A 21,574-nucleotide genomic window follows, 5' to 3' on the forward strand; every position below is an offset into this window, starting at 1 on the left:
GTAGCATAGTGCCTCAACCAACTACGCTACCGCATGCCCCCATTTGCCTGGAGTGGCTGGAAAGAAATCATGTAAGACCCAAACGCGATAGCCGGTGTCCCTAGCGGGATTCGAACTGAGCACCTCTGGAATGCAAGTACAAAGTTGCCAAGTTTGTGGGTTCTGAGGCGATTTAACTCACAGCGATCCGAGTTCAAATCTCGGTGGGACCTACGTAACGAATTTATTTTTACTGCTCACGTTTCTTGTTTGTTTTCTGTACATTAACGGATATTGGCCAATAACTTTTTGTTTTACTTTGTATGAACGCTAGGAATCAGAGGTTTGGTGGGACAGCAGATGGCAGCAGTAGACACGAAGTTCGTGACGTCTCTTGCACACAAGAGCCCGGTATGAAACGGTTACAGACACGGTGGTTCAATCGGTGAAAATTGCTATTTGAAGCAAGAGAGACTAGCAGCAATATAATATATGCACGAACATGTATTTGTTATGTATTGTGGCAGTGTGACTGAAGAAAGAGCCGTTACTAGGTTACAGCACAGTAAACAACGATTGCGCACGCAACAGAGGAACGGTGTTTTCTGTGCGATCCCTGCGGATATCGACGTCACCCAACAATACAACTGTTGAAAGCGGTGTTTTCTATGCGGTCTACGAGGACCATCTGCCATTACCAGTCAGTCAGGCAGTCTTTGTTCGTAACACTGGACAAGGCGAACCCCGACACAGGAAATATAGGAGGCTTAAACTCGGCGGCGGTCAAGCATACAACCGTTCAAGTGACTAGACTGCTGTTGTAGCAAGAGCTACTAACTATAGGGCATGATCTGCTGTACTGAGCCTGGACTGACAGAGGCTGTGTTTATGTTGTGTAGACAGACATTTAATAACAAGTAAATTGTAAATTGTTCATACTGACAACAAACTTATTACTGCTGACTGACTCTGGCAAACGACAGACCTGTCCTCTCGTCAGAGAGAGTGCCCCACATCAACAAGCCTGCAGCTGTCATACAGTAATACAGATCTGGCCTTAAACCCCAGACGGGTGCTTTATTTCAAGATAGACTGGCCGACTGACGGTCGGTCGTAACATGACTTTGACTTTCATTTTTGACCAGTCAGTCTAGAGAGAATCCTGGGATAGCGGTTAGAGTAATAGGAGGTTGGTGTGAGATGGCCGCCAGCCTGCGAGTACGTGAGCCCGGAAGCAGAGGAACATCCATCGTTGGAACCCGCTACCAAGCAACGCAGTGAAAACCGTGGCTAATAACATTAGTCTGTGTGATAGTGATCTATCTGTAAAGTGTAGTCACGGGTTATTCCATGAGAACATTAGTCGGATGTCCTGCAGGACCTATGTTACATCTGGTGCGTGAAGAAAGGAACATTGGACTTTCCTTCACGATGTGATTCAAAATACCCACATCTGGAGTCGAGTGCTTGTTCCAGCCCGGGGAAAGGAACATTCAGTTTTCTTATGTAAGATTTGAGGCTTTCACGGCGGTGACTGTGAAGAAAGCAGTCTTCTGGGATTTGGCACCGTGTATATGTGGTGTTAACCGACGTTTCGGAGGTTAACACCACATATACACGGTGCCAAATCCCAGAAGACTGCTTTCTTTCAGTTTTCTTCTCTGTAGATTAATTGGCGACACATGTAAGTGCCACCCGTTAGAACATTTTTATCTGAAAACTGTATTTAGTATAATAAGTCCCTAAAGTACTTCTGTTTAGACCCGTCGTCATGCAACAGCCGTTGGCAAGATGAGAAAATGAGGGTTAGGGTAACACACCAAGGACTAAGTTATCTGTTCCTTTAATACACGCACATCCCCCGCCCGAAATATGAACACACATTTGACACAAAGTACGAGCATAAGTAGCGTCGCAGGAAGAGACACGCAGTCCCTCCGAGCCATAGAACTGGAGCCCTGCCACCACCATATGCCAGTTCTTGCTGCGGAACCAATGGGCAGCGCCTTCATCGCGTGTGGGGCACAGGGAGTATATGTCCATGCATTCTCAACCTCGGCACTGGATGGAGGTGAATTGTCAGCTTCACGCCACGGCTTTTTTACTCTGAAGAAGAGACCCTGGTATGCATGGGACAGGAGGCTGGTTGGGATCCTGAGACGGTTTGGAAACTGGACACTGCCGGAAATCGAACCCCTGTTCCTCTCGTATTCTCCTGGCCACTATTCCGACTGAGATACATGAAGCCAAGTGCCGCGGTTGGCAGAAGTGGACGGAAATGTGAAATTACAATTGGCGAGAAGCGTGCGTTTCTAATCTATGACAGGGAAGGCGTTGTCTTCGTTCAAGGGATGGGAACTACAACTTGACGGTGGGCTGTCAGACCCAGAGTTGCCTGAAGGCGTAGAAATGTTCAGATCTACATAGCTTGATGCCAAACGCCGAAGTTCTTCAGACGCTGAAGACCCAGAAGTGTGTGATCCATGCGCGTTGGTGGTTCCTTCTGGAGGAATGTTCGGTTGGTAGACGTGAGAAAAACTGGCGCGGTCTAGTGGCACTTCAGTCTGTGCTGCAAGTTGGTACACCTGATCGAGGAATCCCGTTACAATGTTGGTGTGCTGAGGCGCAATCATGGAATCGGACATGACGCCCAGTCGCACTGTATCCCCGTATGTCATCAGGGTGAGGGACACGCCTGTCAACAGAAGTGGTGAGTTACACAGGGTCACATAAGAGAGACCTGTCGACAGAGCGACGCTAAGAATCACTGCTGGCATTGGTTTGGGTCAGACTGGAATATATGCATGTTCTGTAATACCTACTCATTTATTCTAATGGCATAACATTACAGCTTGTGTCCGTGTACTCACTTATATTGGACTGTGGCGGTCTCCAGTACATGGCATCCTCAACCTCCTGGCCCCAGATCAGTCTGTATCGAGTTTCGCCTGATATTTCAGGAGAAACCTGGGTCAGAGCGACGGCGTACCTCCTCGATAGATGGTTGAGAACAAGTCTAACAGCCAGGGTCGGCAGGATCCTCGTGATGTGACCCCCGTCGAGCTGCCAAATAGACGCCAGGTAGACTGCAGCCTGCCTCTGGCGAGCCTTCTTCAGTATACTTTGGGTTTCTAGAACGCTTTCCTTGGGATCATCATAAAGAGGAGAAGTGGGGAGCGCCAAGCAGAGAAGCCCTCGACCCGATGGAGACCCGGAACTGTCGTCAGCACTTCGTGAAGATCTCATGAGACCTTCCAGTGGCATGTACCTAGCTGTAGTGAGCACCGACTCTGGGACTGGCAGGCGGAACTGGAGGAAGTATTCCCTCAATGCACCAGAAACAGAACTCAGCAAGATTTCAGTTGTCGAGGCACTGACATTTAAGCTGATTTTACGAATAACTTCAAGAGGAACCGGATCTGACCATGCGACTACTTTGCGCCCGCACAGTGAGACTGTTTGGAGTTGGTGCATCGCGCCGCGGTGTGACGTTATGAGCTCCTGAACCAACATTCTGGGAGCCGTGTACACGATGGCGCAGATACAGAACAATTCCTTGATGGCCGCTAGAACCAAACCCCACTGACTGAATGCGGTTTCTGGTATACATTCAGAGATGCCGTAATTCCTTTTCCTAGATACCAAGAACCGAATCTCGGACATTACAAACACAGGAAGCGTCACTGTGAGGATATAACTCACTTGCCAGGACCCACTGACACAGGACAGGATCAGTTGCTTAGGGCTCAGAGAATTGATTATCCCCTTGCAGAGCTGCTGGGGCGTACACTGACGTTTTCCTGCTTCGGTTACGACTGTAGACCTTATGCGCAAGATCTTCCTGTACAGTGACACGTCTGTTCTCCTTGCCAGTGCCAGCAACTCCTTGGTGATGGACACGGCCGTTATTAGGATGAGAATGACGCATATTTGAATTCCTGGAGGAGACTTCAGGATCTCTGGGTTTTCTGCCGGGTCGTACGCGGCTGCGAGTTGGGTCCAGCGCTTTGAAATGAAACCACGGATGCTGCTGTAGAGTCTGGGGATAGCGACGGGGGTTGGGAACAGCCCTGTCAGCGGACTGCTGCTGACTGGGGCCTCATCTCTGGGGTTTTCGTCGTCTTCGTCAAGGCGTCTCTTGAATATGGTCGGTTGTTCAGGTCCGAGAAGCAGCAGGTCACCGAGGCAGAGGCCTTCCTCCGATAGCAGCAGGTGGTGGATGCGGATCAGCAGGTAGAAGCGCTCTTCTTGGCCGCCGGTGCTGGGTATGATGGTGATCTGCCAGGGAGGCAGCTCGGAGGGAAGGTACTTGGACACGATGTCGCTCACACACTCCTGCAGCAGAGGAAACACATCACTAGTCCCGTGAATTGGGTTCTGGGATCACGCCCTGTTGTCTGGTAGAGGATTCCCGTCATTTCGAAGGAACGTACTGTCTCCATCTTCAGGGTCGAAGGGAAAGCCATGCAGACAAGCAAGAATCAAGCATCAAGCTTGCTAGTACACTTCGCAATCATACATCCAGCATGTTAGGTTCTACATTGCACCAGAACGCCTACCAAACTACACGGCGTCACATCCCAGACTTTTAGTACTTTTCGCATAACACCTCCGTAATAACCCCAGATCTAGCACGTTATGTTGTAAGTTCCCCGAAGTGTCGGTACGCTCCTACCAGACTACACGGTGTCACATCGCAGAAGGTAGTGCTCCAAGAGAGCCTCAGTCCAAAGTCTCTTACTGGATACTGATTGGTGCAACAGAAAGAACCGCCAAAGACGAGGTGATTTGAAGTTATCATGTCGGTAAAATTTAAGATAGCGTCATTCTGGATTTTGACACTTGACTGACTGGCTCAAAATTGATGCTGGCCCTCGCCAGCACAGTGACTCTAGGTTCTGAGTTCCACGGCACTCATGACCATATGTTTGCTGCCTGGGTATTGACACCGTGTATTTTGGTAGCTACTTATTGATGTTTTCGGACAAAACTACAGTCTCCATTGTCAAGGTGTTGCTAGTTCATGCGAAACATGAAACCGCACGTCCGACCCAGGGGCTGGCTGAAGTGACAACGTCCCTCGCTTAGGTACAGCACAGATGTGCGTGGTTCTGCGTTTAGTTCTCCTCAGTCACTCCAGACAGATGTATTGACGGTCCCATCCTTCCGTGTGCTTCCCAATTCATCAACCGCCTATGCTGACAGCTCCAGAATATACACTGACTAGCGGTAGTTGATTGAGGCACTATGCTACAAGCCGGAAGGTCACCGGTTCCATTCCCGATGAGGTCATTGATTTCTTCAGTTGACCGCACTATGGCCCTGGGGTCGACTCAGCCTCTAACAGAAATTGAGTACCGGGTATCTTCCTGGGTGTAAAGGTGCGGTCGGCGCGTAAGGCTGACAAGCTCACCGCCATCTGTGAGCCGATTGTCTAGAAAAAGTGAGAGCCTGGACGTCTCACAACGCTATGGACCTCCACGGTCTGTTACAGGGACAGCTTTACTCTAAATGGATGTCATCTGCATTGTATGAGACTCACGAAAACGCAGTGCCGGGACACGAGCCGCTCTTTGAATGTTCTGTGCGTTGTTTCGCGACTGCACCAGCAGCGACCAGTGGCTCACTGATAAATGAAAGACGAACTGGAGGGGCTAAGGAAGAAAACGATTGTGGCCTAGCCGAGGTATTAACCTGGCGTTTTCCTGGAGGGACTGAAGAAAACCAATCTACCTTTGTTCAAGAATATCCGGTGACCCGACCAAGACTCTAACCGAGCACCTTTTGAATGCGAATCCAGAGGCAAGCCGCATCTGACCTGTATGTTCCAGTCATTAACTGCCCTGCCCCGGAAGAGAGCGCTGCCGACAACCAGATGATTGTCCAGAGAGAAGTAGGCCGGTTTCTGCCAAGCATAGCATCCCCAGCGCGTGGTGAGCGCCGTCTGCAGGTGCGGGAACGTCAGCTTCCCCTTCCGGTCTCGTCTCCTCAGTATGTCCTCCTGTAACAGGCAGTTCTGGTGACCGGAAGTGCCATCAGCAGCGTGGAAATGGTTACATAATGAGGAGCTTTGTACACTGTGATATTCCAAGTTACGGTACCGCTTAGTCTGGAAGGCTGTCTCCATCTTCAGGGTACCTATCACTTCTTTCCTGAAGATGGGGACAGCAGGTTCCTCCGAAACATTGCTAGCCACGGTTTCATAAGCTGTGTGCCCAGATCTCACCTCTACAGTTTGTACGCTTCACGAAATATTAAGGTGATCAAATTAAGGAGGATGGGATGGACAGGGCATGTAACACGAATGGGACGATGAGAAGTGAAATTTGAGTCTAAAATCCAGATTGGAAGATCCAGGTAGAGGGAAAAGGGGTGCACTCGGTTGACCTGGCTCAGTGGAGGGCTGTTGTGAACACGGTGATGAACCTTCGGGTTCCGTAGCGCAGGGAATTTCTTGACCAGCTGAGCGAATGGTAGATTTTCTGAACAAGGAATCATCCAGTGTAGCTCATATTCGGGAGGTCCTCTGTTCAAGTTTCGGCCGGATCAGGGCTATCCTGAGTGAAGCTCTTAGTGGTTTTACCCCGTCCCTCTAGGCGATTGCGGAATTAGGCCACGGCCACTTCCTTCCAAATCCTTTGCAATCCATTTCACCGTTCAACGCTGTGCAGTGCAGCTGCCGCCGACGTCATGGAATAGCCGACCCCCCCCCCCAAAAGTGGATGATGATGATGGAGTCAGTCTCTGGGGCAGATGCAGTAACAGTGATCGCAGTTGATACCGGTGACGTCTTGCACGGTTGTACGTTACCTGTAGTCTCTCCTTGATGAGCGTGGGTTCGACCCTCCCCCTAACTGTGAACAGCAGGGTGATGATGCCTTGGTTCCTCATAGTGTCTGTGGCCGATCGGACTGTGACGTTGCTCACGAACTCCAGCTTCGGGAAGCGTCGCTTCAGCAGCCCCAGCCAGAAGCTCCGTGCGCCGGTCACAACTGAAAACATTCCAAGTCTGTACTGTGGCTGGGATTCAGGTTGCGCCCTTCTCGTGGGGTGGCGTGGGGTGGGACTGACTCCACCTGGTACGTCGCCCGCTGTACCAGCCCCGCATGATAGATGATGAGTGTAGAGCAGTCGGTGGAATGAGAACTGGCAGGGGAAAACGAAGTACTCGGAGAAAACCTGCCCCAGTGTAATTTTGTTCACCACAAATCCCGCATGACCTGAACCGGGCCGGCCGTCACTGTACACTCCCAAAACTGTTGGTAAGAAAGAGACATTACGTACTGTTTCTAATTCCGGTATTTATTGTTCTAGTGGCAAAGTTGGTACAGTTTACCCAGTATAATACATTTTCGAAAATTCCACCGTCAGCATGAATGCACCTTGCAGCTCGTGCGAGGACAAGGCGCGTTGCTCGTCTGTTCAGTGAAATAGGACACATGTACATATACACTTTTTTGCTTAGAATGACCGATACTGTGACCTCCCAGGATACTTTCCTTTCCTCCTGAGGCATCATGTATAGTCTAGCTACTAGAATCGCCTTTAAATAAGAAATGTAAGTCATCTTGAGATTTGTGTGTTCGTGCCTCATCTTCTGGTTCCTTTAAGAGCGCTCCCAGTTATCGTTTTGCGTGTAAGTTAGTATGTTGATTTCAATGCTGAATTGGAAAAGACGTGGAATTGGCCGTGGCCTGATTAATATACTATCCTAGCATTTGCTTGCAGGGAGTGAGGATACCGCAAATAATATTAGTTGGAGCAGTCCGGTGTCCCACTTGAGATTTGAAGTGAGAACACCCAGACTACGAAGCAGTAGTGTTACCCAGCGCTCGGAACAGCCGTTCCATGCTGTTTCCCATTGAGAGGACACGTGCTTACCAGTGCATAGAGCGATGACGATGGGCACGAGCAGGCACGCTGCGAGGAAGGCTGCGAGTGTGTACGTGTGGTTGGCGAGGTCCGGCCACTGCTGAAGTCGCCGCAGTAGCCAGTGGCCCCTGGACTCCGCCATCTCAGGACTCCTCTACCTGCAGCGCAACATGCGAGGCATTAATATAGCAACATCCCTGGGGACACATCACACTCTGTACCGCACTTCTGTACATATTGTGACATGCAGACCCGTCGCTGGGCAACGACCGCGAGATAATAAAATGTACGACAGCCGGTACTAAGTAATGGATTCACAGAAACAAAGTGTTTCCACGTCAAGAATTGAACAGCAACAGAGGAAAGGTGTTTTCTGTACTGCCCGTGCTGATATGTTATAAGCAGGTCAGTTAGAACAGAACTAGCCCGGGTGGAGGTTGGGTCGAATGCCTCCGAGACGTAGGAGGCGACGATAAAGGAACCCAGTGCCTGGGGGTATAACTGTGCCACCCTGTTCCTGGGGGATATACTCGTAAATACGGGGACCTGGCCCTTCAGGTTGGGGGAATCTCGAATCTGAGAAAATAAAATGTAGTCGGGTCATGAGTCCCATGGGATTCGGATCTGAGAATGGCTGCGCTGACGAGGGCCAGCAGCAATTGTAAACGACAGACCCAGCCTCTCGCCAGAGAGGATGTTACGTAAGGACTATGACCGCAAGGATTCAGTTGAAAAAAAACTCGCTGGTCGTGGGTCTCAAGGGCCTTGCCGCCAAGACGAACTGATTGGCGGGAAACCGCCAGTCGTAAAATAACTCTGACTCTGAGTGGGTTCAGTTGGTTGAGTGGAGTTAGTGAAAAGAGTTGGTTGGTAAGTGACTGAGTTCGTTAGAAAACTGCTGAGATTCAGTCCTTGCGAGCTGTTGCTGTGAGAAGCTGGTAGCTGAGACTGTGGATGCTTCGGGAACCAAGAATAAGGGGAACTTCCGCTGTTGGAAGCCGCTACCAAGCAACGGCAGTGAAGACAAGACTGTGGACACTAGTGTGTGTGTGTAATAGTGAATTGTAAAGTGTAAAGTGTAGACGCGCTCTGCATGTAAAAGAGGCCACGAAACCTGACCAGCAATGCAAACCCCGTCTATACTCACACCCCATACACGTGACGATATGTATTACCGTCTTAAATGCACTTATGAGTGTGCATGTTATCTTATTTTGACATGTTTCGGCCGTATACGGCCATCATCAGGTATTATTTGAGTCCTGCTAAAATTGTGTCACACGTCTGCACTCGATGTTAATTTCTGAAACTCATTTTTTTGGTCGAAATAATTCAAAATTCGTTGAAATTCTGCTACGCCCTGTGCCCCAATATGGCGATATTAGCCCCCGTCCTGTGCTTAGAATGGAACAAAGTGACGTTACTGTGATCATGGCGCAGGAAGCTTAATGTCTACTGGAATGAGACGCCGTGTACTCTGGCAAATAGTTAACATGTTCTATCCCGCGACGTTGGTAACAATCATACCAAACGACACGGCGTCACATCCCAGAAGGCACCGCCGTGGTGTCGCAAGAGAAGTGCGCCCTGAACACGCGCTGTGTGAGCTGCGGTGACACGGGAACGCTCAGGAAGTTGTGAACACGAGGGCCACTCGACTTGGAATCTGCACCTTGACCGCTCGCCTTATCTCGGCTTAGTCATACTCGAGAATCCGGCCGATCTCGATGTGGTCATGCTGTTCTGCGTCACAGCCACGTGCGCTCTGCACAGCACGTGAAAGTAACGTAGAAACGTGAAGGAGTATGGGGGAATGGATATATACATCCACGTATTCTTGACCTCGGTACGTATTGGATAGGACTCTGGGTGGGATTCGAACTCCAGCCCATCGCTATACCGTCTGAGCTGAATTGGAGTGGAAAGAGATGTGTCGGGACCGAGACTTGAACCTGTGACCTCGCTAGGATGAGCGTGAGGCCCGCGGTCCAGGAGCTGTGGAACCAGTATCAGGGTCCGTCTCGAGAAGCTGCCAGTCGCTCGCTCAACTGATAAGATAGCTTCGCTGAGTTTATGTAAGCCTCAGGATAACAGCTGCCTTCACAGTCCTTACCCCAAGGATGTTCGTTAATCGCAACTACAGATCCGTTGGTTTGTTTCTGAGGCACGTAAGGACGGTGTCAGTTGCTCAGGCCGTTTGTCGTTTAAGTATTGCTGGATGAATTGGAAAGGATCTCAAAAGTAGCGACTGCAGCCACCTGTTCAAGCTCGTTCCTCGCTCGCGGATTTTAATACCCTGAAGATGGAGGCGATACATTCCTCCGAAACGTCGGTTCGCACAAGATCTACACTGCGCCACATCCCAGAAATCACCGCCGTGAAAACCTCAGATCTTACTTCGCTAGTTTCGGTTTCAACGAGATGTAAACTGGAAGTTACGCAAAGAAAATTGTTGTTGGCATTTCCCATACTAAATTTAATTCAAATTCATTGAGCCATTTTGAAATATAAAGTATGGAATATTCACTGTTTTGTTTGCCGTTTTTACAGAATGTCTGAATTCGGACAAATTACATACCATAAGCGTATACTTCAGTTAACTTCATCCTGCTGACGTTCTTCAAGCTTGATCTAAAACGACTGTTTCCACGCTGTTCAGATGACTTCTCTGTTGTGCCTCTGGATGTCTATATATAACAGCTGTTAGCATTTAGTGCTACTATTTAAAATTTGACGAAAATAGAACTTTACGACGGCAAAAAATTGTACGCATGGGTAAGTCTGACAGAAAGAGACCACTCGGAAGACGTAGATATACTCGTAGATGGGAGAATCATTTTAGAAGTGTCTTATAGAAGTAAGGTGTTGATAGTATGGACTGGACTCATCTGGCTCAGGATAGGGACCAGGGTTCTTGTGAACATAGTGACGAACGTGCAGCTTCCATAAGAGGATTTTTTTTACCAGCTCCGCGATTGCTAGCTCAATAAGAAAGCCTGTAGTCTGTGAGATTGGCTAGAACATTAGCATGAGTACTTACATGCACACAGTATTATCATGCAGGAGTCTCGGTTTGGTAGCGTCTTGCTTTCATTCCACTGGCGCTTGTCGCTCGCACAGAATTACGTATTTTGCAAGTTTCTGACTCTGATACGCTGCTGGTTGCACGGACTCCGCACTCGCTGTCGCAACACTGCCTCTCGCAGCTGCGTCGCTGGGCCTTATGTTATCTCGTCTGACAGACAGACACACAGTGGACTTGTATTTCCTGAGGGTCAAAGTGTCTATTTGCGTTTTTGAGGTCATTTGGTATTTCAACATTTTATGGAAGTTTGTGTAATTGAATCGTTTACTTCGGGAGTGCAGGCCATTATGTTTGCCTGTTCCGGCCTCAACTCTCTCGTCCTCCACCCCTCAGGCCCCTTCCTTCGCTCTGCCTCCCTCAAACGCTTCATGACCACGTAAAACCGTCCATCGACTGTCTGACCACGTGGATCAAACTCATGATGAACGACGCCCTTCCCATAAAAAAATGAACAACACCTCATTTGATCGACTCTGACTTCTCCCCCCCCCCCCCGCGGCGACGATTGGGCTTTTGTTTCGATATCCTACCCGTACACCTACATTTCATCACCTGTTACGACATTTTTCAGAAAGTTTTCGTCAGCATTTGAACGATTAAACAGCTCAATCAAACAACTGCGGTATACTTCACAGGGTTAAGCGGCCTGGTCTGTGGAAACAAGTCCAGCTGCAAAGCGTGCCGGGCCAGTTTCTGGCGCTCCCTCGCATAGCTGCAGCCACTGTTACCACAATATCACCCAAAAGGACCTTGGGGGCGTCAAATCTGAAAGTCGTCGGTCAGCTTCACAGGCGTGGCTGCTGGAAACATCCCCAGGAACTGCGAACCAATTTTTTTATTTATTCGGTGACGTCTTGGTGGTGGTCTGGGATGTGACGCTGCACATGCTCCCATCTCCAGGGTCGAAGTGTAAGCCAAGAAACGGACGCTATATAGGGACATAAGCGGTGAGCAGTAAACGCTTTGAAATTTGAACTTCATCGAAATAGTGTAGTAAACACTCTCTAATCCGGATTAATTGGTGGGTGAGGTCATCCGGATTAACGAAACAAAAGATAACACTAAAGGACAGAAAGGAACTTAGAAACCAAATAAATATAAAATTTAATAATATACGTATAGTTAGTGATGATGAAAATAAATATAAATTATCACTGTACAGACTTTATTTAAAAACTAAGAAATACAGGGTCTCCTTCATCCAGCTCAATCCAATCTCGGATATTTGCTTGCGTGGTTTCAGTCTCTCCTGCTGCCCTCAACACAGTCTGAAAGCCATCTTGCTAAACACCATGTATCTTTCAAAGTATGTACTCAACTGTGAACAGAATTTTTCATTTTTCATGTTTCGAACCGGATTAGCGAGGGTTTACTGTATTTACAAAATCACATCATGGGAAGTGCACTGGCCCCTCCGCCATGCTGTTTATTGTGAAAATCGCACGAGACAAATTCACAGTGTGGGCAAAACAGAGCAGTTCAGTGTTGAAGAGGGTGGTGCGTGTCGTTACCACTGTGCGATAGAGAGTTAATTATTGGTACCCTGACTTCTGTCGCAGTTCTGCTGTTGCGTCAACGTTTGGTGCCACACACCAAGGAACAAAGGAACATCTGCCGGTCGGATCGGAAGCAGCTGACACACAGGGCCGTAGCACGTGACCCCCCGCAGTTGTTTCGGAGTTCGGTCCCTGTTCCTAAACCAACAGCACCGACCGAAGCTGTCTGGGAATGTGTGCAGGCCCGTCCACATTACTCGTGCTCGTGCGTCAGAAGCTTACTGCTGCCGGAAAATCAGGATCTGGAGCTGATATCAGTTGTGAAGAAATGCGAAGGCTTTGTATTCAAACCAGTTTGGGCGTCCACTTCGTCAGCTCCTGATCCTGATTTTCCGGCGGCAGTAAGCTTCTGACGCACGAGGAAGTAACAGGACAACGGAGAAATTACTTAAGAAGGAGCTTCACGAAATGCTGTTCACCGTCTAAAGAACAGTGGTTACTACATGTACTGCCCGCTGTAAAAGTAAAACTCTGCATTCTGCCCACAGAGTGTGTCTGTGTGTTCCGTGTGGTTCTCACAATAAACAGCAACTGTTTCCCTAAACAGCATTAACCGGTTGGGCTCTGTAGCGGAGACGTAATGTTTCCTGTGAGGTACGGACTGAACATACTAAAACTCTGCATTCTGCCCACCGAGTGTGTCTGTGTGTTCCGTATGGTTCTCACAATAAACAGCGACTGTTTCCCTAAACAGCATTAACCGGTTGGGCTTTGTAGGGGAGACGTAATGTTTCCTGTGAGGTAAGAAATGAATTTGTAAATAGTCCTGATATTTAAATAATCTTGATGCGTCAAAGGGCTAAGGCAGGGCTTTTCGAATTTAGTGATATCACAACCCCCACCCCCGAAATAATATATTGACTTACGCGCCTCCCCCTTCTCTGTCGGTCAGCAGGAACCTAAATAGCTTTACAGTGACGAATATTTCTGGAAACGTTGCTCCGGCCGCTGGTACAGTTTCCGGAAGCACCAATATGAAATGGCACGGTGTGTCGAGGCGTTGAGGTGAACACGCGGCACTGTCTGCACTCACAAGAATCTGCCGCTCGCATCATGCACTTTGGGGCAGAAGTGAAGTGCCAGGAGTCCGAAAGGCTGCATAACCCTCAGGTTGAGGTCCTCGTCTCTGGTTAGCTTGTTCCATGTGTGAACGCCAAAACTGCTGTTTACTCTCTCCATAATTTCGTGGACCTCAACCGTGGTGAAGAGCGCCCCCCAGCCTGGGTAGCTGATTGGGGTGAAGTTGACTTCCGGCAGCACCTTCAGACCGTGGCACTTGTCGGGGTCCATCTCCGCGACCTGATACACACGGAAATGGAATCAGCACTTGCACACCGTGAGGGCACACGAAGATGAGGGACAGGAGAAGAGAGAAGTGGAAGAGGCGTAAGGGCTTGTGCTTCGGGGGGGGGGGTAATATGAAGACGTTAAAGCTATCCCTGTTAACAGCCAGTGGAGGCCCATAGGGTTGTGAGACGTCGAGACTCCCACATTTTCTCTAGACTATCGGCTCACAGATGGCGGTGAAGTTGTCAGTTTTACGCGCCGGCCGGCCACCCTTTACCCCACAGGAAGATTCCTGGTACTCATTTCTGTTAGAGGCTCAGTCGACCCCAGGGGCCACACTGCGGCTTGAAGGATTAGGATGTGAGATTATATTGGTCCTGTTCCGACTGACGCAAGCCGGCCGAGGACTCTGCACGGTAGCAGTGTCCCGTATGACGTGCTTATGAAGTTGCACAATTCTATGGTGCCCAACGTCTCATTACCTTGGTCACAAAATCCCGTCACTGTCGCACAACTAACCCTCTTTCTGTAAGATCCATTTTAACAGTATCCTCCGACCTACTTCTTGGTCTTCCCAGTGTTCGCTTTACGTGCGTGCTACAAGTCCCAGTCATCTGATAACCCCAGTAACATGCATTGTGTTGAAGCTGTCCCTCTGGGGCCGAAACTCCGTCCGTGAGTTGGCCTGTGAGTAGTGCGCACTAAAGGAGCCCTCTATTTCGAATGCGTTAAATTAATTTTGCGAGCTGAGGTATCCGCGGCCGTCATGAGTTCGATCCTGGTCTTTTGGGTTATGACACCGTGTAGTCTGGTAGGTTGATACCAACGTTTCTGAGGAACATAGTTCCTCCTTGTTCAGTGCAGAAGATGGAGACAGCAGCTTCCTCCGAAACGTTGGTGCCCACCGACGAGACTACACGGTGTCATAAATCAGAAGACCACAAAGGTAATGAGTTGATAGCGGATGTGAGGTTTGAGGCTTCCACGGCGGATGGGGTGAGATTGCCGTGCACTTTCTTACATCTTTACGGACTTTATCTTCAGGATAAAAGAGTAAGGATATTCTCCTACCTTGGAGACAGAGGCAGTACATACCAGACCACACAGTGTCACATCTCAGAAAACAGGTAATCTTTAATAAGAGGTCTAATGTTCTGGGATATAACGCCGTGCAGTCCGTTGAAAGTCAACCGACGTTTCAAAGGAACATGTCGCCTCCATCTTCAGGGTCGAAGAGTAAAGGAAATGAGGAACCAGTAAGAAGTGAGCATGTTTTCCTCATGCGACTTGCTCTGTTTGCGTCTGTCTGGTTGCTTGCGTAACTTACTCTTCGATCCTGAAAATGGAAGCAATAAGTTTCTCCGAAACATTGGTTAACTTCTATCAGACTTTACGGCATTACATCCCTTCATGCTCACCGCTGTGAGAAATTGGTCCCTTAGCTACACTGACCTTGTCTACACCACAGACCTCCTTGAAGACCTTGGTGACTAGGTCGGGCCCGTTGTGGTTCCACCAGTCTCCCGAGAAGCCAGTAAGGATCCCGTCGACGCACATTTGAGACACGCGGCGCCCGATGCCTTCAGAAGAAAAGCTGAGCACGCAGGCAGACAGCAAGTCGGAGTTCTCCTTGCCTAAGTAGTTGGTACCCAGTAGGCCCAGCGCCCTGCGGACCGCAACAGAGTCACACAGGAGCTGGGATATCAGGCACAGGTCATGAACTGACGGTTCGGAGCGACACATGACTTCTAGGTAAGCTGACAGTCACTGATCCACATTCTGAGACCCTCTTAATATTATCCTCATCTACGCGTGGATTTTCGAGGCGGTATGTTTCCTTTGCTTATTTACTTACTTACTTACTTACTTACTCATGGAGCTGAGCCCTTCTTGAGGAGCCGCCAATTCTGCAACTACTTAAGAACTTCCCAGCATTTTATGGAACTCGAAGGTTCATTACGGTGTTCACAAGAGCCCTCCACTGGTCCATATCCTGAGCCAGACCAATCCAATCCATACCATCCCATCCATTTGAATATTGTCCACCCACCCACGCCTTGGTCTTCCCAGTGGTCTCTTTCCTTCTGGCTTTCCCACCAATATTCTATATGCATTCCTCGTCTCCGCCACTCGTGCTATATGCCCTGCCCACCTCATCCTCCTTGACTTGATCATTCTAATTATACTTGGAGAAGAGTACAAGTTATGAAGCTCCTCATTATGCAGTTTTCTCCAGCCTCCTGTCACTTCATCTCTCTTCGGTCCAAATATTCTCCTCAGCACCCTGTTCTCAAACACCCTCAATCTACGTGTATGTTCCTCCCTTAATGTCAGAGACCAAGTTTCACACCCATACAGAACCACAGGCAAAATTATAAATTTGTATATTCTAATTTTTATGTCTTTTGGACAGCAGACGAGAAGACAAAAGGTTCTGGACTGAATGGTAGCAAGCATTACCCGGGTTCAGTCGCCTCTTAATTTCCTCCTGAATCAAGTTTTGATTTGTTATCCTTGTCCCCGAATATCTGAACTGTGCCACATTTTCAAAACTTCTGTTTCCTATCTTTATTTCATTATTTGACCTTCTTCCTTTAGGTTGACTAATTAGTTCCATAAACAAAAAAACACTTGAGAAGCTATTGGTCACTCAGCTGGTCAAGAAATTCCCTGTCCTTTATGGAACCCGAAGATTCGTCATCGTGTTGTTCACAAGAGCTTGTCTCTGGAGTCTATTCTGAGCCAGTTATATCCAATCTACATCCTTCGAGCCTATTTCTTCAAGATCCCTTTGGTGTTGTAGACTTGAGGTTCTGAACGGCGGTGACTGTGAAGATTACCTGTCTTCTGGCATGTGACGCCGTGTAGTTTCACAGACGGGTAGCAACGTTGGAAGGAATCTGCTGCCTCCATCTTCAAGGTACAGCTAAAATACGCGGCGTCACATCTCAGAGGACAGTAATCCTCATTTTAATATTGAATTTTCTCGTGTTTGCCAAATGGTCTCATCTAGTTTCCTGTACCAAAATTGTGTATGTATTTTTCGCATCTCCCCATACATAATACACGACCCGCCCATCTCCTCTTTCATCTGATGATTCTAACAGTATTTAAGTTCCTTATTATGTAATTTTCTCTGCCCCTTCCCTTACACGGTAGCTACAAGCCGGTAGGTCGCGGGTTCGATTCCTGATGAGGTCATTGGATTTTTCAGTTGTCCTAACCCTTCCAGCGGCACTATGGCCTCTGGGGTCGACTCAGCCTCTAAGAGAAATGAGTACCAGGAATCTTCCTGGGGGGTAAACGGCGTCCGGCGCGTAAGGCTGACAATCTGAACGCCATCTTTGAGCCGGTTGTCTAGATAATGTGGGAACCTCGACGTCTCACAGCCTGTTACAGGGGCAGCTTTAACTTTACCCCTCACCTTACTTCATCTCACTTAGAACGAAATATTGCCAGCGTGCCGCTTTCTAAGTTTACCCAATAAAATTCTGCATGAATTCCTGTGCAATGCTTACTACGTGATGTACTTACTTTCTGATTATGACGTCCAGATCGAGGTATGTCCCCCCATACTTGAGCAGAGACACGTACCGAAGCACGTCGCTGGAATGTTCCACTGGCCACTCGGACTTCTCGAGATGTCCCTTGAAGTCCCAGTCCTGAAGCGACGTCCCTGCCAGGAACCCTGGGATGTCCAACTTCCATATCTTGACGTTGGTGTACCTGAACAACTCCTTCACGTATCGCGGCGACGCTGCCATCCCGCCGTTAATGGGGCAGGTGAACAAGAGGTGCACTGAGGCGTCGGGGTTCATCTTCGCTGCAGACTCAATGGCGCAGGCCTGACGTTTCGTTAGAAGCAAGCCGGAGTCTTCAATTTCATTGGGCTTTATGGCACATCTGGTTTCTATAAAAATTATGTTCTTCTTGCCACGAACTGGCTCCATCTCAAAGTGTTCCGGCTCAAATGCATCTGCATTTCGCTCATTAACGCCTATAGGTTTCGGTGGCTCCTCACTCTTTCGGTATCCCACAAGGAAGCGACTCGTCCACAGCCATACAAAGACGAGTATAAACGTCAATGCAATCACGTGTATGTAACGCCGTTTCATATTCTGGAAAGCTGCTACTGGAACGGACTCTGAAACAGAAGGTCACACCGATAAAGGGAAGTGCATCATTGCAGGAAATCTTTCGAACGTGGAAGCAACATTCTCAGAATGCACTAAAGATTTGCAAATAATTTTTACAGTAACCCCAAGGCACTAAATTCTTTATATGCCGAAAGATAAACGCTGAGGTTGATTTATATGCTTGTCCCCAGGGATGTGACGTCTATTCTGGTACAGAGAACCGTTTCGGGAGAACCAGCTGCCCCCATGTTCAGGGTACAAAAACACTGCAGATAAAAGCAACTGGTTTCTCCGAAACATCGATAAGTTCCTATCAGATGGCAGCAATGATCGTATTTACGGCCTTGGGAACATCAAATCTGGCCTTAAAACTGAGTCATTGACTACTCTTCTAGAGTGCACGCCCTTTGTTACCTGTTTCCCGCTTGTCTCTTAACCCTTGAAAGTGCAGACGAATTACTAATTAAGAGGTCGAGATTTCTGTTAAAGAAAAGCTCAGAGAAGTGTCTGGCTAGTGCGGCGCGCTGCAGGCGCAGCAGAGAGCGACGTCGGAGGGTTTGCCTGTTTATGGTGTACAGAAAACGTAAGATGGAAAAGTGTCGCTCCATATTGAAACGCGATAAATTGCCAGCTGCAGTCTTTACGGTTTGTCCAGCTGACTTGCGGCCGGGTTACGAACAGCGTTCCGGCAAAACACAAAATTAATTCCTCAGAACGAGTCATATTCACAATCCAGCAGCGTAAAACTGGACAGTATTGAATTAAAAGAAAATCCTGAGGCAGATGAATCCATTCAACGCCCTCTTGTTATATTTCTCACGTCGATTTTAATATTATCCTCGTGTACGCCTCATGCCGTCGCATACCTTTTGGTTCAGCTAAATCCTGTGTAGAACACAGCACTTCTTGAGAAGCTGATAGTCACTCAGCTGCTCAAGAAATTCCCCGAGTGTTACGTAACACGACAACTCATTACAATGTATATAATAGGCTCGGTAACTGGTCAAAATGTCCGTCTGCCGTCATGCGAGAGGTCTGATAACGAATTTCGCTAAAATATTGATAACGGTTTTGGTATGGAGCGTACATGCTCAACGTCACCGCGGCCTTACGTAACTGCGGCGTGTCCGTGGTTCTACGTGGCCGGCAATGGGGACCGCGCCACAACTCCCAGGGGCGAATTAAAAAGGGGGCGTGACGAGTCGTCTTGTTGCCGTTATAGAGGTACACGAGTACAGAGTCAGTTGTTTATAAAACACATGTAATATTGGCAAGGTCGTGGCCTTCTGTAATGTTACGCCGTGTACTTAGACCTTAGAGGAACCTGCTTCCTCCATCTTCAGGGTAGTACCATGCAGATGCGGGTTCCTCCGAAACGTTTGTTTATATCTACCAAACTCCACAGCGTCACGCTCAAGGAAATCATGATGTTAATACTCACCTCCATGGGAACCTCAGACCTGAGTTGTAAGCTGGTTTCCTGCCCGAACATTAATCGTATTTATAGGAAAAATTTCTGAACTTAGATGAAACGCAGCAGACACGCTGAATTCTGCAGCTGAGTAGAGGCACAGACTTGGGAACTGACGTGAGCCGACACTTACCACGTAACTCTCTACGCACACCGCTGGCTGGCTGGCAACTGATAATGGAAAGCACGCTATCGCATCGGCTCACCTGAAGGTTCTCTCAGATATTGGCAGTAGTTTGTGCCAATTTCACTTCCATCATCCTGTGTTCCAACTGATGTGATCTACATGTCCCGCCCATCACATCCTTTATATGATCCATGATATCTTGTGAAGATCGTGAAATATGAATTCCTAACTATACAGGGTGTCCTGGAGGTCACAGTATCGGTCATTCTAAACAAAATAATGTATACATACTCGTACATGTGTCATCTTCCGAAAGGTTTCCAAGACAGAGCTATTTCACTGTGCAGTACACTGTACAGACAAGCAGCACGCCATCTCCTCACACGAGTTGCACCGAGATAGAGCTATTTCACTGCACAGTACACTGTACACTGTACAGACAAGCAGCACGCCATCTCCTCACACGAGTTGCACCGAGATAGAGCTATTTCACTGTGCAGTACACTGTACACTGTACAGACGAGCAACACGCCATGTCCTCACACGAGTTGCAAAATGCATTGATGTTGACGGTGGAATTTTCGAAAATGTACTGTACTTGGTTGGAGGCGTTTCTTTTTTTCTGTTGGGTCCACCCTGAGGCTACATAACGAGGACCCCAGGTCGGCTGAGAGAGTTCAGTTGCGGAATATTCGCCGAACAGTAACGACATGAGCACAGAAACCGAAGAATTAAGACCCGTTACCAATAAACGGCTGGTGAAAGCATACTGGGAAACTTAGCATGTGCTCTAATGGTTTGTAAAGAGTGGATTAGCAGTAGCTTTATAATTACTTATAGTTACGAGTCATGTGCATAAGTGGTCAATAAATCGATTTACCATTCCAAACCCTGTCTACGGTAACGCATACACCTGACAACATGATCACCTTAATATCTTGTCAGGGTTGTGAACTATGAAATGTTCTCCTCAGTCTTGTTCTCAAGCGTCCACATGTTACGTCTTCAGGGTGAGTTCAGAACAGCAGGTAAAATTATAATGTTGTACATTTGATTTTTTGACAGCAGACGGGAAGTCGAAGGATTCTGAACTGAATGGCAGAAAGTATCCCCCCAAAATTTAATTGGTTCTAAATATTTTGTGAATGTAATTTCGATTTCTTCTTTTTCCCAAATATCTTAAACTTCGCGGCGACCCTTGTATTAAGCAGTTTAATCTGTTATTCATTTGGCGCCCCAATGTTTTATTTTTAGGATACAGCTTATACTGAATGAACGTAAGTGGGAACCATACAGAGTTGTTTACGATTCAGGATTTTATTAAAGATTAAGGACAAGGGCACACCAAGGAAACTGGCAATCACAACACAACCACAATTTCTCATAAGTGTTATCAGCCTGAGTTGAACACACGTTACTGAATTGAGGAGTGAAAATTCAGGAAATTAATTTGACCTTATTATATTAATATGTTTAATGAAGTGTATTTCAAAACAGGCTACGAGGAGAAGCAGAGCTCTAGCTCAATGGCGCAGTTTGGAACTGAGTACACCCTTAGTTAAAATGAGGCGTAAGCTAACTGCAGGTGACTATGCTGTTGGAACATCCACTCATTTTAGAAAAGTAGTCACAATATGCAGACATGACAGAACAACAATGAAAATTGTAGAGGAGCAGAACTCTGCTTCTGAAGAAAGACCTAACTCAGCACTCACTGAGGGCACAAAGTCCCCATTATTTGAAGTGTTCAACACATCTGATCATTGCAGAACTGAACTGTATGACCTGTTAGCAGGCAACATGATTGAAGCCTCTGCAGAGATAAAAAAAACATTATTATGTAGGAGTTATTTAGAATTTCCCGTTTCTTTAGCAGAAGAAACTACTAAAATAACTGGTAACAGAATACCTGAAACAATGCCTTGTAGACCAAAAGAGCCAAATGAAGAGGATACCGCAAAGCTGCGAGTGTCAGCTTTCACTTACAGTGAACTGCTTGAATATGCCTATGTGATTCTATTACCATCATCACTGTGGGCTATTCATAAGCAACCTCATGAC

The 21,574-nt window shown here is 47.8% G+C and overlaps 2 protein-coding genes across 3 annotated transcripts; both read right to left on the reverse strand.

The window, feature by feature from the left end:
- Nucleotides 1-1,806: 1,806 nt before the first annotated feature.
- On the reverse strand, nucleotides 1,807-11,077 carry LOC111864877. 2 transcript variants are annotated; one of them, XM_023852456.2, is made up of 6 exons: nucleotides 10,892-11,076; nucleotides 7,861-8,009; nucleotides 6,790-6,971; nucleotides 5,798-5,980; nucleotides 2,850-4,314; nucleotides 1,807-2,674 (listed from the first exon to the last, which is right to left on the reverse strand). In XM_023852456.2, exons 2-6 carry the CDS (start codon nucleotides 7,991-7,993, stop codon nucleotides 2,292-2,294), a joined length of 2,346 nt encoding a protein of 781 aa, XP_023708224.1. In that variant the 5' UTR covers nucleotides 7,994-8,009; nucleotides 10,892-11,076; the 3' UTR covers nucleotides 1,807-2,291. The 2 variants fall into 2 exon arrangements, with proteins under 2 accessions (XP_023708224.1, XP_023708226.1); XM_023852458.2 differs by lacking the exon at nucleotides 6,790-6,971 and having other exon boundaries at nucleotides 10,892-11,077.
- Nucleotides 11,078-13,176: 2,099 nt separating this feature from the next.
- Nucleotides 13,177-18,828, reverse strand: LOC111864880 (lactosylceramide 4-alpha-galactosyltransferase). Its single transcript, XM_023852464.1, has 4 exons — nucleotides 18,782-18,828; nucleotides 17,314-17,923; nucleotides 15,232-15,445; nucleotides 13,177-13,791 (listed from the first exon to the last, which is right to left on the reverse strand). Exons 2-4 carry the CDS (start codon nucleotides 17,892-17,894, stop codon nucleotides 13,522-13,524), a joined length of 1,065 nt encoding a protein of 354 aa, XP_023708232.1. The 5' UTR covers nucleotides 17,895-17,923; nucleotides 18,782-18,828; the 3' UTR covers nucleotides 13,177-13,521.
- Between the last annotated feature and the right edge of the window lie 2,746 nt (nucleotides 18,829-21,574).

The sequence above is a fragment of the Cryptotermes secundus genome, unplaced genomic scaffold (genome assembly GCF_002891405.2).
Source record: "Cryptotermes secundus unplaced genomic scaffold, Csec_1.0 scaffold1951, whole genome shotgun sequence".
Lineage (NCBI taxonomy): Eukaryota > Metazoa > Arthropoda > Insecta > Blattodea > Kalotermitidae > Cryptotermes > Cryptotermes secundus.

What these genes read in the sequence shown, in the direction of transcription:
- LOC111864877 (XM_023852456.2), bottom strand. Translation starts at nt 7,993, where the DNA reads ATGGCGGAGTCCAGGGGCCACTGGCTACTGCGGCGACTTCAGCAGTGG. An exon ending in CGTCATCGCTCTATGCACTG is followed by an intron (nt 6,972 to 7,860) that starts GTAAGCACGTGT and finishes GAATGTTTTCAG; the next exon opens with TTGTGACCGGCGCACGGAGC. An exon ending in ACCGCCACAGTCCAATATAA is followed by an intron (nt 2,675 to 2,849) that starts GTGAGTACACGG and finishes TTCTGTTGACAG; the next exon opens with GCGTGTCCCTCACCCTGATG.
- LOC111864880 (XM_023852464.1), bottom strand. Translation starts at nt 17,894, where the DNA reads ATGAAACGGCGTTACATACACGTGATTGCATTGACGTTTATACTCGTC. An exon ending in CTGGACGTCATAATCAGAAA is followed by an intron (nt 15,446 to 17,313) that starts GTAAGTACATCA and finishes TGCGGTCCGCAG; the next exon opens with GGCGCTGGGCCTACTGGGTA. An exon ending in AGGTCTGTGGTGTAGACAAG is followed by an intron (nt 13,792 to 15,231) that starts GTCAGTGTAGCT and finishes CGTGTGTATCAG; the next exon opens with GTCGCGGAGATGGACCCCGA.